The sequence below is a fragment of the Bos indicus genome, chromosome 15 (assembly GCF_029378745.1).
Source record: "Bos indicus isolate NIAB-ARS_2022 breed Sahiwal x Tharparkar chromosome 15, NIAB-ARS_B.indTharparkar_mat_pri_1.0, whole genome shotgun sequence".
Classification (NCBI taxonomy): domain Eukaryota; kingdom Metazoa; phylum Chordata; class Mammalia; order Artiodactyla; family Bovidae; genus Bos; species Bos indicus.
The window spans coordinates 62,510,034-62,522,760 of NC_091774.1; the positions used below are offsets into that span (position 1 = coordinate 62,510,034).

General features: G+C 32.3%; 1 protein-coding gene across 8 annotated transcripts in view; it reads right to left on the reverse strand.

Annotated features, from left to right (window-relative positions):
- DCDC1 (doublecortin domain containing 1) overlaps positions 1-12,727 on the reverse strand; it is a 477,553-nt gene that overhangs the window by 360,592 nt on the left and 104,234 nt on the right. For 7 of the 8 annotated variants that reach the window (XM_070767614.1, XM_070767612.1, XM_070767611.1 and 4 more), the window contains one exon: positions 7,116-7,282. In XM_070767614.1, coding sequence (XP_070623715.1) covers positions 7,116-7,282 — 167 coding nt within the window. Of the gene's footprint in view, positions 1-6,177; positions 6,761-7,115; positions 7,283-12,727 lie in introns of those variants that run through there. The other variant, XM_019974937.2, reaches the window with a different exon arrangement.

A 12,727-nucleotide genomic window follows, 5' to 3' on the forward strand; every position in this document is an offset into this window, starting at 1 on the left:
ACGGAACAGATAGGATGTCAGGTGAAGATAGAATGCTGTGCCCTCTCTAACCAGCTGAAGACTCGGCATGATTGTTTTCTTACAAATAATACCTGTGGGTGTTGAAACTGTTCAGGGAATCTATCAAACACACTCTTCCACTTTGCTGCTGTAACTCTGTAAAATTTATTCTCATTTCAGAAGAGTCATAGGCAGTAATACCTGTAGGTGGTTGAGTAATTTAAAGAAAATTTGGCAGGTTTCCTCTCACTTAATTTACCAGAACAATGCTATTATTTGGAGGTTTTAAGATGCAATATTTTCTATTCAGTATGAGTAAAATCTCAAAATAGAGTTCATCATAAGGAGTTGGTTTTAACTTAAATATAAGTAGAGAAAATAAAATATTAGGATGTTTGAGGATAAAACTTTCATCATAAAAGGGAAATAAATTAATGTTACAATCACTTTTATTTTTTACAATTCTAGAAGTCAACCATACATAGATACATGAGAACAGAAAATATCTAAATAGTATAATATCTAAAAAATGCAGTAATAATATATTAATGTCAAATTACTTTCCTCATGGAAATCTGATGGTCGAGGTCAATAAGCTTATACAAGTTATCTATACAAATTAAAAAATAGATAAATGGGAGAATAATTTTTCCAGATTAACTTCCCTTATTAAGTCATCAATACTATATTGAAAATGAAAGTGAAAGTCGCTCAGTCGTGTCTGACTCTTTGCAACCCAGGCCAGAATACTGGAGTGGGTAGCCTTTCCCTTCTCCAGAGGATCTTCCCAACCCAGGAACTGAACTGGGGTCTCCTGCACTGCAGGCAGATTCTTTACCAATTGAGCTATCAGGGAAGCCTTTTAATACTATATTAAGTTTATACTAAGCATCATAAGCACTTAAATGCAGACTCAAAAAATGTTTCTGTTATGAAGCAGGCATTCTCAGTAACCAGTTTAGAGGGAGAAAATCTCAGTAATGCTTAGGTGAAAAATGTATTTTTCAAATTAGCTCATTCAAAAAATATTATAAAATTAAATAATTTTTTAATTAATAAGAAAAATAAAGTGATAACTAATACTTTTTAAAGTGCTTATTTAAAGATGAAGACATATTTTAAACAATCCCTAAATGAAACTTACAGTTAATTAAAATGTTCAAGCAGGTAAGTTTATTTTCTTATACAGTTTTTTAATATAGTTATGTTAAATTCCAATTTTAACTAAGTTGGGTCTCAATTTTTTAAGGAGTGTTTACTGTTAATAAAGATAATATTTTTAATTGAAAGGTACTCAACTGAGATGTCAATAAAGTTGCTTTCACATAATTGAATTATCTTATAAAAAGGAAAAGTCTTTAATTTTTTCCAAAGAAAATTATTTAATATAGAGTTTTCACAGTAAAAAAAAAAAAGTTCAATTTTGAGCCACAGATATGTATTTGACATTTGGTAGTATAATTCTAAGACAATTAGAGAAAAATATAGATTTGAAAAAAATTTTCCTGAACTGAACAGTTTTCGGGGGAATCAAATGAAATGTTTCATGAAAATAAATGTGTCACGGATAAAGGATGAAAAAAAAGGATTCACTATCCTTTCTTGATTTATGCTATTGTCAGTCCCCACCCTCTCTGCAATAATTACCTGCGCACAAACTCTAGATGGCAATATTGCACCTACTGTACTTCCAAGAACATTGTCACCGTCGGTCCCCACATACTTTCTTTATCAACATTTTATGTGCCATGGATCTATAGCCGCTTATTATAAGTGTAATGAAGCAGAAGTTATTGAAGCATTTTATTGATTGCTCAGATCACAAGTTTACTGCCATACTGAATTGGCACCTTACTTGCTGAAGCAAACTGCTGACACCTTTTTTAAAAAGTGACAACTACATCTATTTCATGACCAGAAATCCATTTTCATCTCTATCAAGACAAGAATGCAATTTTCACTTCATTTAACTGATGTTAGGCCTGCTCAAAGCATGACACTTAGAAAAAGACACACGTTTAAGGTTCTTAAAATACTTCAAGTAACTAGAATGCAGCTTGGTTTCAGGGGGGAAAAATCAACACTCACATCTGCAGACAAGCTAGTAGTCTAAAAGTTACCTATCAGAACCCTCAGCAGCAGTTCTCATTTTGAAACATTTATGACGTTATTTTAATGTTTTTAATAGTAAATTTGTTCATATATTATAGACTTTGTTCCACGGTTTCAAAGGACATCAAGAAGTTCAAAACTGAAATATCTGGGGTATTGGTCTAGGCAATGTAAATCTAGAAAAGAGCTCAGTTTTTAATATATAGATAAATGGAGATCTAATGTACTATGGTTAACAATACTGTACTATATATTGAAAAGTTGCTAAGAGAGTAGATATTGAATGTTCTCACCACACACACACAAATATGTTAATTATGTGAAGTGGGAGAGGTGTTAACTAATCCGACTGTGGTGATCGTTTCACTATATATATAAGTGTATAAAATCATCACCTTGTATACCTGAAACTTATACAATGTTAGATGTCAATTATCTCTCAATAAAACTAGGGAAAAAAAGTAGCTGGTATATTAAGAAAAAAGTATATATAGAAAATGAAATAGGAATAGTTTTTCCTTCAATAATGTTAGGACCAATAAATGACTTTAATTAACCTACAACACAGATCTGAAAAGACAAACTCTCAACACTTCTTTTACGGGAAATTAAAAGATTCCTTAAAGATACTTTTTGCAATAAACAAAATCAGCACTAATGCAATTCAAGCATGTTTTGAACTGAATCTTTTCTGAATAGAATTGCAGTCTTATTATTATTGCTTTTATATCTAAGTATCAAACTTACTGAAATGCATGGGTAAAGTGAACCAACATTAACCTGGGAATTTTTTTTAACAAATGTAAGTGCTCTGGTAGAAGTTAGTGTAATGTAACAATAAAATACATTTCAGTTTTAAACTACAAAACCAATATATGCTGATGTTGGATGGTCATTTCCTCATCTAATTATATGTCCACAAAATAAAGTTACAGTACAGCTCCAGTTTAAAAAATAAAACCTAATTTTTGAAGTAGAAATTTAGTGTCTGAGATTTTTAAACCTAACACATCAAATATGGAACATTAGAATATAACAGCATTCAAAAAAGTACTTAGCTTAAATTAATAAACAAAAAGGACCATGTACACACACACAAAAAAAATCACTCAGGCAGAAAATTACAGTTTTCAACAAACTTCATTAAGCAATGATCTATTAAAAATGGCCCAACTATATATTTTCAAATTAAAATTATAGAAATAAAACATTTTCTTGCAATTTCAGATATAAATAATAAAAATTGCCATTTTTTTCAATATGCTGCCAAAGTTACACATATCTCAAATTTTAAGAAACACTTGAGGATTTTTTTTCTGTTTATCTATTTTTATGAAGCTATCAAACAAGCTATAACTCAATTTCAAAGTTGATCATTTCTTTCCAAAGTGCTGAAAATAAGTAGTACTAAACATTCCTTCAAATTTCATGTCTTAACTACCACAGGGACTATGATTTTCTTCACAATTAAGATGTTGGTTGTTAAGGTATTATAGTTAGGTACTCATTTCCTTTGTGTCTCTCTCAATTTCAGAAATGACTATGCAACTTGTAACACCTGTTAAACTACACTGTGAGTCACTTTAAATGATTAAAACTATGTTTATGAGCTCCTCTAAAAACTGTATTTTAAAAGAAGTGTGCTATCCATCCATGATGTAAAAGTCTCCAGGAATTTTATTGCTTGGGGGGAAAAAATCAAAGGAGTATCAAAAGTGGGAAGACATTTCCAGAAATATACATTTCTCAAAAATCACATTCATACTTAAGATCAACCAATCCAAATCATTATTTATATAGCCTCCTGGCTCAGTTCCATGGACTTTTATAGACCTCGACTGCTGCTGAACAGACTGACATATATTTTGTTTACTGACAGCGACTAAAAGCTCTATGGAGGATCATAAATAAAGAAGATCATGTTTAAAAATCACTAATATCATTTTAAAAGGTAGTGCAGGCTTGTGTTTTGGCCTCTGTTTAGCTGTGTTAGGCCTATGAGTGACAGCTTCCCTGCTTGAAGCACACAGAAAGCACAGCCTTCCTCATTCACTGACAAGACTGTGGCCTTTTCACACGTTCCTTCCACAGCAGTGTTTGTCCCCAAACACTGGAACTCCACACAATGGCATTCCTACTTCAACACCCCCACCAACAGCACCACTACATAACAAGAATGCTAATGAGATGGAACAGGCCCTGTCGCTGAAAGTGTTAACTGCATTTCATAGGAAAGCGTTTAGGCTACTTCAAAGATTACCAATTAAATAGATTCTGCTTAGCTCTGAGCAATTTCTAAAGTGTTTCCACTTTTAAGGAAATAAATGTGATAAATGTAAGACTAAGTGACTTTATGCTGCCCTAACTATAATATCTCAGTTTATGTACTCAAATCAGTATATTTTTAAGACCATACTAATGTAGTGAGCTTAATTCAGTTGCATGCTTGTAATACCCAAGTTAAAGTTAAAAACTGAAAAGTGAATAAGTTCGTAAACATAAAACCAGTAGCTCTGACTTTTCTTTTAAAGCTATCTGTATTATCACAACTTATTTAAAATAAATTTCCTTGGGGAATTCCAAAACATCTATTTAACATCTACAATCTTTTGACGGAATCCTGGCACAACAATGTCGTTGTTTTTATATATGATCTCAGAAGAGGAATAAATGGAAATGATATCAAGAGGTCATATAATTCTATAATTTATAAGCTTAGGTTTGTTAAGGAAATAGGAATTAAGCATCCATCTCCATTTTACCAAACACAATCTTATATAAAACTAAATAAAAAGGTCTATCTCTAATGTCAAATGAAGTAAATGCAGTTCAGATAAAGTTCACTAATGCTAAGAGGGATATTTGCTAAGAAATCTTAAAAATAAAGCTATTGCCAGGCTTAAAACATAACCACTGATGACATGATAATGATACCACTATAGTGACTTTTATGAGCATTACAGATAATTCTAAATTAAGTCATAAATTGTATATATACAATAAAACTTAACCAAGTATCATATCAAAACTTGAGTGAAAGCATTAAAATTTGAGTGAAAAACTTTAAGTTTTTACAACTGAGCAAAGTAAAAAGGTTTAGTTGGAAATGGCAAAGAGCCTAGATTTTTAAAATATTCCTAAATTTGGCATAATGTTGAAAGTCATAATGTTGATGATATAAACAATTTCAAGTGATCAGACATTTAGAGGTGCTAAAAATGTTAATTTTTTCACATTTACATTTAATATTTATTTTAATAAAATGTATTTTTCACCAATCTTGAATCACAAAGAAATTTTCAAAATCAAACAGTAATTCTTAAAGCATTATTTTCTCACAATACTAAGACCTCTTCAATCCAGTACAACTGTTCATATCTATTTAAATTTTAAATGTTTAGAACAATGGAAGAAAAAATAAATATGCCACAACTACTTTCTGAGCTTTTTCTTATCTCTAAAATCCTCACTTTTAATAAAACTTAGAAAATGTTCAAGTTTCTTTTGATTTGATTTAAATGGTGCTTTTATGGCACTGGAGAATTGTCTCATGCTTTCTTAACATTAAATAATTTTAAACTGTCAGTAGGATCAAGCTGTTTAATAACAAATACATGATTGTAATTGAATTGGTGGTTATTGTATATTATTGTATCTTAAAAATGAAATAATATTTGTTAAAATAATTTAGTTTTAAAAAATATACTTTATATCAGTTTTTATATATGATATTAGCTTAATAAAGAATGTTAAAAATAAGTTTGTATTTTTATTTTTTATATTCTTATTGTAAACAGCTTTATCTATGATAATTATTAATACCCTTTCTGGATACACTGACATTAATTAACTAGGAAACCAATCACGTTTTGAGAACGCAAGTTTCTCACGGGAAGATGTCTCTTGCTAGTTCTGGATACCTTAGTTCAAGAATTTCTTCCAGTCAATACAAGCTGTTCTTCCCCTAACCAGACAGCAGGAGGTGCTGTGTGAACACTAAGACCGACTACCATTCCCACCTCCCCTCCCCCTGCATACAGAGAATAATAGCATGATGCCTTCAAAATATTCATTTTTTAGCAGCCTGTGGTCTGAGATAATGTGCCCAGTTCTAAACTGGAAACTCCCAGTTAGAAGTGTAAACCCTATCCATTATTTAATGTGGTAAAATGCATGCCTAATTTTTTAAGACCAAGTGCAAAGAAGATTCAAAAATTATGTCAAATTGAGTTTTATTTTATAAACAGCACAAATCATTCAGCTCTACAATAGAATTCTACTTTAAGATAAATCAAAGTCTTTCTAAGTAGTTTCAAAAATTTCAAAGTTTTCATACACATACCCCTTCTCCCATCACACATACACACACACACACACACACACATCCACACACACTCTCTCTCTCAATCTATATCTTTCTCTTTCTGTTTCACAATTATGAAATAGATATTTAGAAATTAAACGAAAATCTCTAGTTTAAACTACTTCAAATACATTATTTCTATACTTTCAGGTCTGGAAATATACAAGTGAAATAAGTACAAATGAAGTAAGTTACTCAACATGAAGTTAATTTCCAATTTCATCTCCCAGAATATGACTGGTTATGTTTTAGCCCATCTTCTACAACATTAAGTATGATTTCATACTGGAAAAAACAGAAGGGGGGTCATTTAAAACTTCAAATGCTATAGGAGCTATTCACTTTCTTATTTAAAGTAACTGTCTATAGAATTTCCACATAAGGAGTTGCTTTCGTTTTGCGCAGTATGCAGCAAGGAAAGATGACACATATGACATCCCACACCAAAAGATAGATACAATTAGCCCCGTTATTGTTGTCTTTGAGATTACAGAAGAAGCATTTTGGCTCCCTAATGGGCACTACGCTCATGAAATACATGTCACAGTTCTTTTATGACATGATGCCAATCATTGCCTCTATACAACCAAGTACATTTTAAATCATACAATAAAGCAGTTTTTCAAGAGGGATGACTCACCTGTTTAGAATATTTTTTTGCAGATTTTAATCGTTGGTACAAGGCCAAAAGAACTCCTTGGATGTACATCTTAGCTCCTGAGGGGCTGAAACCTTCTCCCTTAGAGACCCAAACTGGTCCCCGTAAAGGTGTGATGGAATTTTGCAGGCATTTTTCAAGCAGAGGAACTATACGAGAAAATAAGGGAAAATAAATTCTTTTGACCCAAACGAAATACACTGCCTGGAACACAGCCCCAATGCCAGAGCTAACTCTTAACATCTATTATTTATACCTGACCTGGGTTAAGTCTTAGAGAGGCAATTCCTGCATTACTAGTGGCCACCATGAAGGATGTATTTATATTGAGACAGCCCCCCATGCAAGACTCATAAGCTTTGTGAGCACACCTGAATAGTTCTGAAGTGTGCCTAACTAGCTGCACAGTGTCATGGTGTGCACTGATTGCCTTATCTTCTCATTTATCACAGATGAGTTGGAACCAACCTTGCTGAAATCTACTTGCATTGTCCTGATAAAATTGTACGATCCATGTTGTTTCGGTATATAGCTTCCCAGAGAGGAGTCTATATAACTAAAACATCACATCTGGGAATTATTCATAAAATATAATCCACACCTTGATAAACCATCCTATTCAAGTCCTTTCACTGCCATCGCTTAAATAACCCATAAAACAAAGTGGTGAGGCTGTTTAAAAATAAGAGGGAGAATCTTAAGCAAGCATTTTATCATACATACCTTTTGTTTTTAAGCTTCTGGGACATAAGCTGGTCAAAGATTTAGGGATGCTATTCCAGTACACGGTTTGTAAACAGATAGAAGATATTTACTTGTGGGCCTGTATTACAACATCCATATGGACTTGACAGACATGTTTATACATTTTTTCACCCAATTAGCTTATAAAATCTTTCTAGTGTAAAATAGGCAAATAACATGGCAGCTAGCTAACATTTTTCAAGATTTAATTTCCCACTGAAATGCCAGAAATAAAGAAACTTTAAAAATCTTAGGCACACTTGAGAATCCAGAAAGATGAAAGGATATCATTTTTTTAACTTTGTCTTTAAGTGTATACATGTGACATTACATAAACATACAAAATAACTATATGGCTTGGCGACCTTCTTCTAATACATACTTCTACTGGAAAAGAAATTGGATAGATCACCAGCAAAGAAAATAGGTCCGTGCCATTGGTTATGTTATATGTTGCATATTTTATGCAGAGAGGCCTAGCATAGCAATCTGGAAATTGAATTACAATTAGGTTCAGCTGAGCTGCAGAGTGGCTGAGTTATGCAAATGGCCTTTGCTACTGGTATTCTGCTGATTTTTGCTCTTAGTAAAAAAGTTATGCTTTTTATGGCACTAAGTTCTGCAGCTCTCTACCAAAGTGCAATTTAAATTATTTCTAACATATTCATCACTAAAGGAAATGTAAATAGAGTTTAAGATTTTCTAAGATTACGATAAATAAAGTTAAAAAGAAATCATGATCCAATGATTATTTAGAATCTTTAGATGTGTGCATGAAATTCACTCACCAGCCTGAGAAACTAATTCCTGAAATTCACATATCAAAACTATTATCCTCCTGAAGCAATTGCTCTTCTCCATAAGTTTGATCACAACAGTTATCTCAAACTTTAAAAGAAATATATTAGGTCATATGTATTACTAAAGAAATAAAAAGAGAAGTAAACTTATTTTTAGAATTGCAACTCTTCAATTTGGCTTATAATTTTTCCTAAAGAAACCCAGTTTAAGAATCATCAAAGCTTTCAGTTAGCTACAAATTCATATATTACTATGTGTTGAATTTTAATTTGTAAACTTTTAATTGACGCACCCATTCAACCTAGTACAGTTTTTGTACATGGAAAGGCATTACATAAATAGCTGTTAAATTGAAAAACAATTTTAAGTAATCCAAAAAGCAAATAAGAAACTTGAACAATTTACATCCAAGATTTAATCTTCGATGTAAATCTAAGAACACTTTATCAAATTCTCTAGTCTTTATAGCTTTATTCATCCATGCTTTTTCACAAAGTAACTTTCAAATTCTTTATGTCAGCCCAAAGGATTCCAAAGAAGAATTTAATATATTTTCTAACACAAAACTTTATACATTTTTTTTCAGGGTTTGTACCTTCCATAAGAATTTAAGAAAAAAAATACAGTTTATGAAAAAATACAAATTATATCAAAATGTAAGCAGTGTCAGAGTTGATATAGGATGGAAAAGAGCTCCCATGCTCCACATGATTTATGTAATTAGGAATACTATGGAAACCAGAAATAGCAAAGCAAAGAAAGCAGTATTCACAAGCAGGTTTTATAAGGGACTTCAGAATCTGCTCTGAACTTGTTGAATAATCTGTTCAGTATTCCAGAATCTCCCTGCTGGAAGCAGGGTCCTCATTATAACCACAAGAGCGCTAATAAAGGTTAGCCTCTGAACTGAGGATTAGAAGGCTCTTTCTTTTTGGAAGCTGCAAACTAGTAACTTTGATGATCTTCTTGAAAAGGAAGACAAAGCACACTCCAAGAACAAACAATGTTTCCACTAACTAGGAAGGTACAGAAAACATAAGAAAATGATATGTCTAAGCACTTAGAAAGGAAGTATAAATAAGCCTAATATATTGGAAAAATAAAACTTATTAATCAGTTCAAATAAAAGAACTCTCCCTAAAAAAGAAGACTTGGCCTAAGATGATAGTTTTGAGATATAATAGAATAATTAATTTTTAAAAAAAGAGAAAGTTGACTTTTCAACCCCAACCATAGATTTTAATGAGAATTATTTATTATGTATTTTAGTGGATATTCATAATAGTCTATACCAAAAACTCATATCTGTTCTTAACCAATGGTTTTAACTCTTTTATGTTCAGTTCTTCCTTCTCTGTTTCTGAAGCAAAACTTCATTCTATTAAAGAGGACTATTGCATATAGATGTGCAGGAAATAAGGGCACTGATTTAGAAAGGACAATAGACACTTTTCAACATTGGAAAGAGCATAATCCTACATGTTGCTATGAGCTAGCAAAGCCCATTATAGATACTCAATGAAAAAATATGTCTTTCCCAGGAATGAACTCTGGGATATTATTTTGTATGTAAACCATGAGTTTCTCTTTCAAATTCTACTCAGAAATATGACCTCATTCAAGAAGGTAGCTGGCTCATATTATCCTGTATTTCTTTAATATATATTTGTGTGCATAGCAAGAAATGAATAACATAGCATTTCTTCTTACATTTGAGGCCTTTATTACAAGTGTTCAACCTCTTTGCTCCTTTACAGAATCTTGCTTTCCTGTAATTTCAATAATTCTGTTAAACAAGTCCTCAACATTTTTATTAGATACATGATTTGGAAATTAATCATTCCTTAAATCTATCAATAAGTATAATCAGTCAAATGTGATCATTCAGTTGGGATCATTTCCATCACTGTAAAGGTGAAGTTATATGGATGATTTTTATCCATTTTATTTATTCTCAAGTCAGGACTATAGGAAAATTGAAATTAATCCAATTTCAATAGGTGTGGAGTTGAAGATGTTGGGTAAATAGATCATGTGGTCAAAAGGAGTAACTTCACTGCTCACAGCAAGTACTAAGTATTATGAGTAAATGGATCATATGATTAAAAGTAGTAGCTCTATTAATTTCATAACTATCAACATGCTGTTCTATTTCCCTTGCATTTCTTCCCCCCATTTTTCCCACTTGTTAATATATCCTTGTTTTCCAAGGCTCATAGGAATTATCATTTCCTCTGGCAAAATTTCCCAAGTTGTTAAATTGTTCTATCCGCTACCTTTCCCAGATCATTGTTTATATTTTATTTTTCCCTTATTGATTTGCATTGGTCCTCATATTCTCCACTCGCTACCTTCATCCTCCAGTAAATCACAAAAACTTTGGAGTTTGAAGGCATGGTGTTTTTCAATTTGATAAAAGCAGCACCCAGTAACTATCTACTGGATAAATGAATAGCATGTTTGGATATACTGTGGGAAGTCTTTTAGGTAACTTTTAGGACCATGAGTACAACTATACATAATCATTGAGAATCTGTAACTTTCTGTGACCAAATTAAAATTTAATGAAAATTTGATAAATACAAATATACCAGAATTTTAAAGCATAATTAATGTATGTACAATAGTTTTATTTTAAACTCTCTTATAAAATGATCTTGAACACTAAAGAAGAAAATAAACATAGAATAAAAACAATACAATTTTGGCAATGAAGCATTAACTAGCCAGGAGGCACAATGGTAAAGAATCCACCTGCTTATGTAAGAGATGCAAGAGACACAGGTTCAATCCTTGGGTCGGGAAGATCCCCTGAAGTAGGAAATGGCAACCCACTTCAGTATTCTTGCTTGGAAAATTCCATGGACAGAGGAGACTGGCAGGCTATAGTCCATGAGGTCACAGATCGGACATGACTGAGTACACATCACACACACACACACACACACACACACACACACACACACAGAGCCAGGAGAAGACCAGAGCTGGATATTTTAAAAGTCCTGGAAAATCCTTAATCATGCTACTATGGGAAAAGGCACACAATAAAACTTAAATAACAGAGCAATAAAATATTAGATTAAGGTCAAAATAGCTATTTTAAATAATAAGGGTAATTCCTTCTAAGAACTCCAAACACAATGAGTTCATAAGCTATTCATGAGAAACGAAACTGTTCAACCTTCAAGAGGACCTATATATCCCAGATAAGAAGCTTGAGCTTATTTGGATTCATGATGGACACAGTACAAGAATTTTTGACAAGGAGCCAAAAATTCCTCTAAAGATAAACCTAATAGAACTCACTATGAAGATACAGACTGGAATGTCCTGTCAATTTTTATACCTAGGGAATATATGTCTCTCTCCAAAAGCAACACCTGACATTTAAAGAGACACTTTGCGTATTCCATTTGAATCTCCTGTAGAAAGCTAAAAAGAGGATTTTTTTCAATCAATATATTTTCAAAAAGCATTGGAAATAAGTGCTTTAGTAGCTTGCTTCCAATTAAAAATTAAAATTCATGCCAATTAAATACCCAGAATCGTAAGTTTCCCATTGCAGTCAGAATACATGAGACTGTGAAAAAAAAAAAAGACTGCCCAAAGCATACTTACCCACAGAAAAACTATTATATGCTACTTGGCAGGAAATTTCAGATCTCAGTTCTCAAAAATACTCACTATTGTTAGCAGGACATCATTTGGAAATTTCCCATTAATTCAATTGAAAATGTTTGTTAATAAAGTTGATCTAAAAAGTCTTTTTTGTATGATACAAGGTGAGTTCTTAAAAGATACTCAGAACTGACAGCTTCCCGTCCAGGAAGCAGGCCTGGAGGGAGTCTGAGCTAGTGCCAAGGTATGTATGGGTTTTACTGCTCCTTATCCAGCTTTATGTAACAGCTGGAAAACTCCTGGTCCAAGAACAACCAGAAGACGCCACTCAAAAGCATGGTCTGCTGGGAAGATTGAATGATGGAGGGCATACTTTGAATGATTTATATCAGTATATTTTTATTCAAACAAAACCAAACCAACAGCTG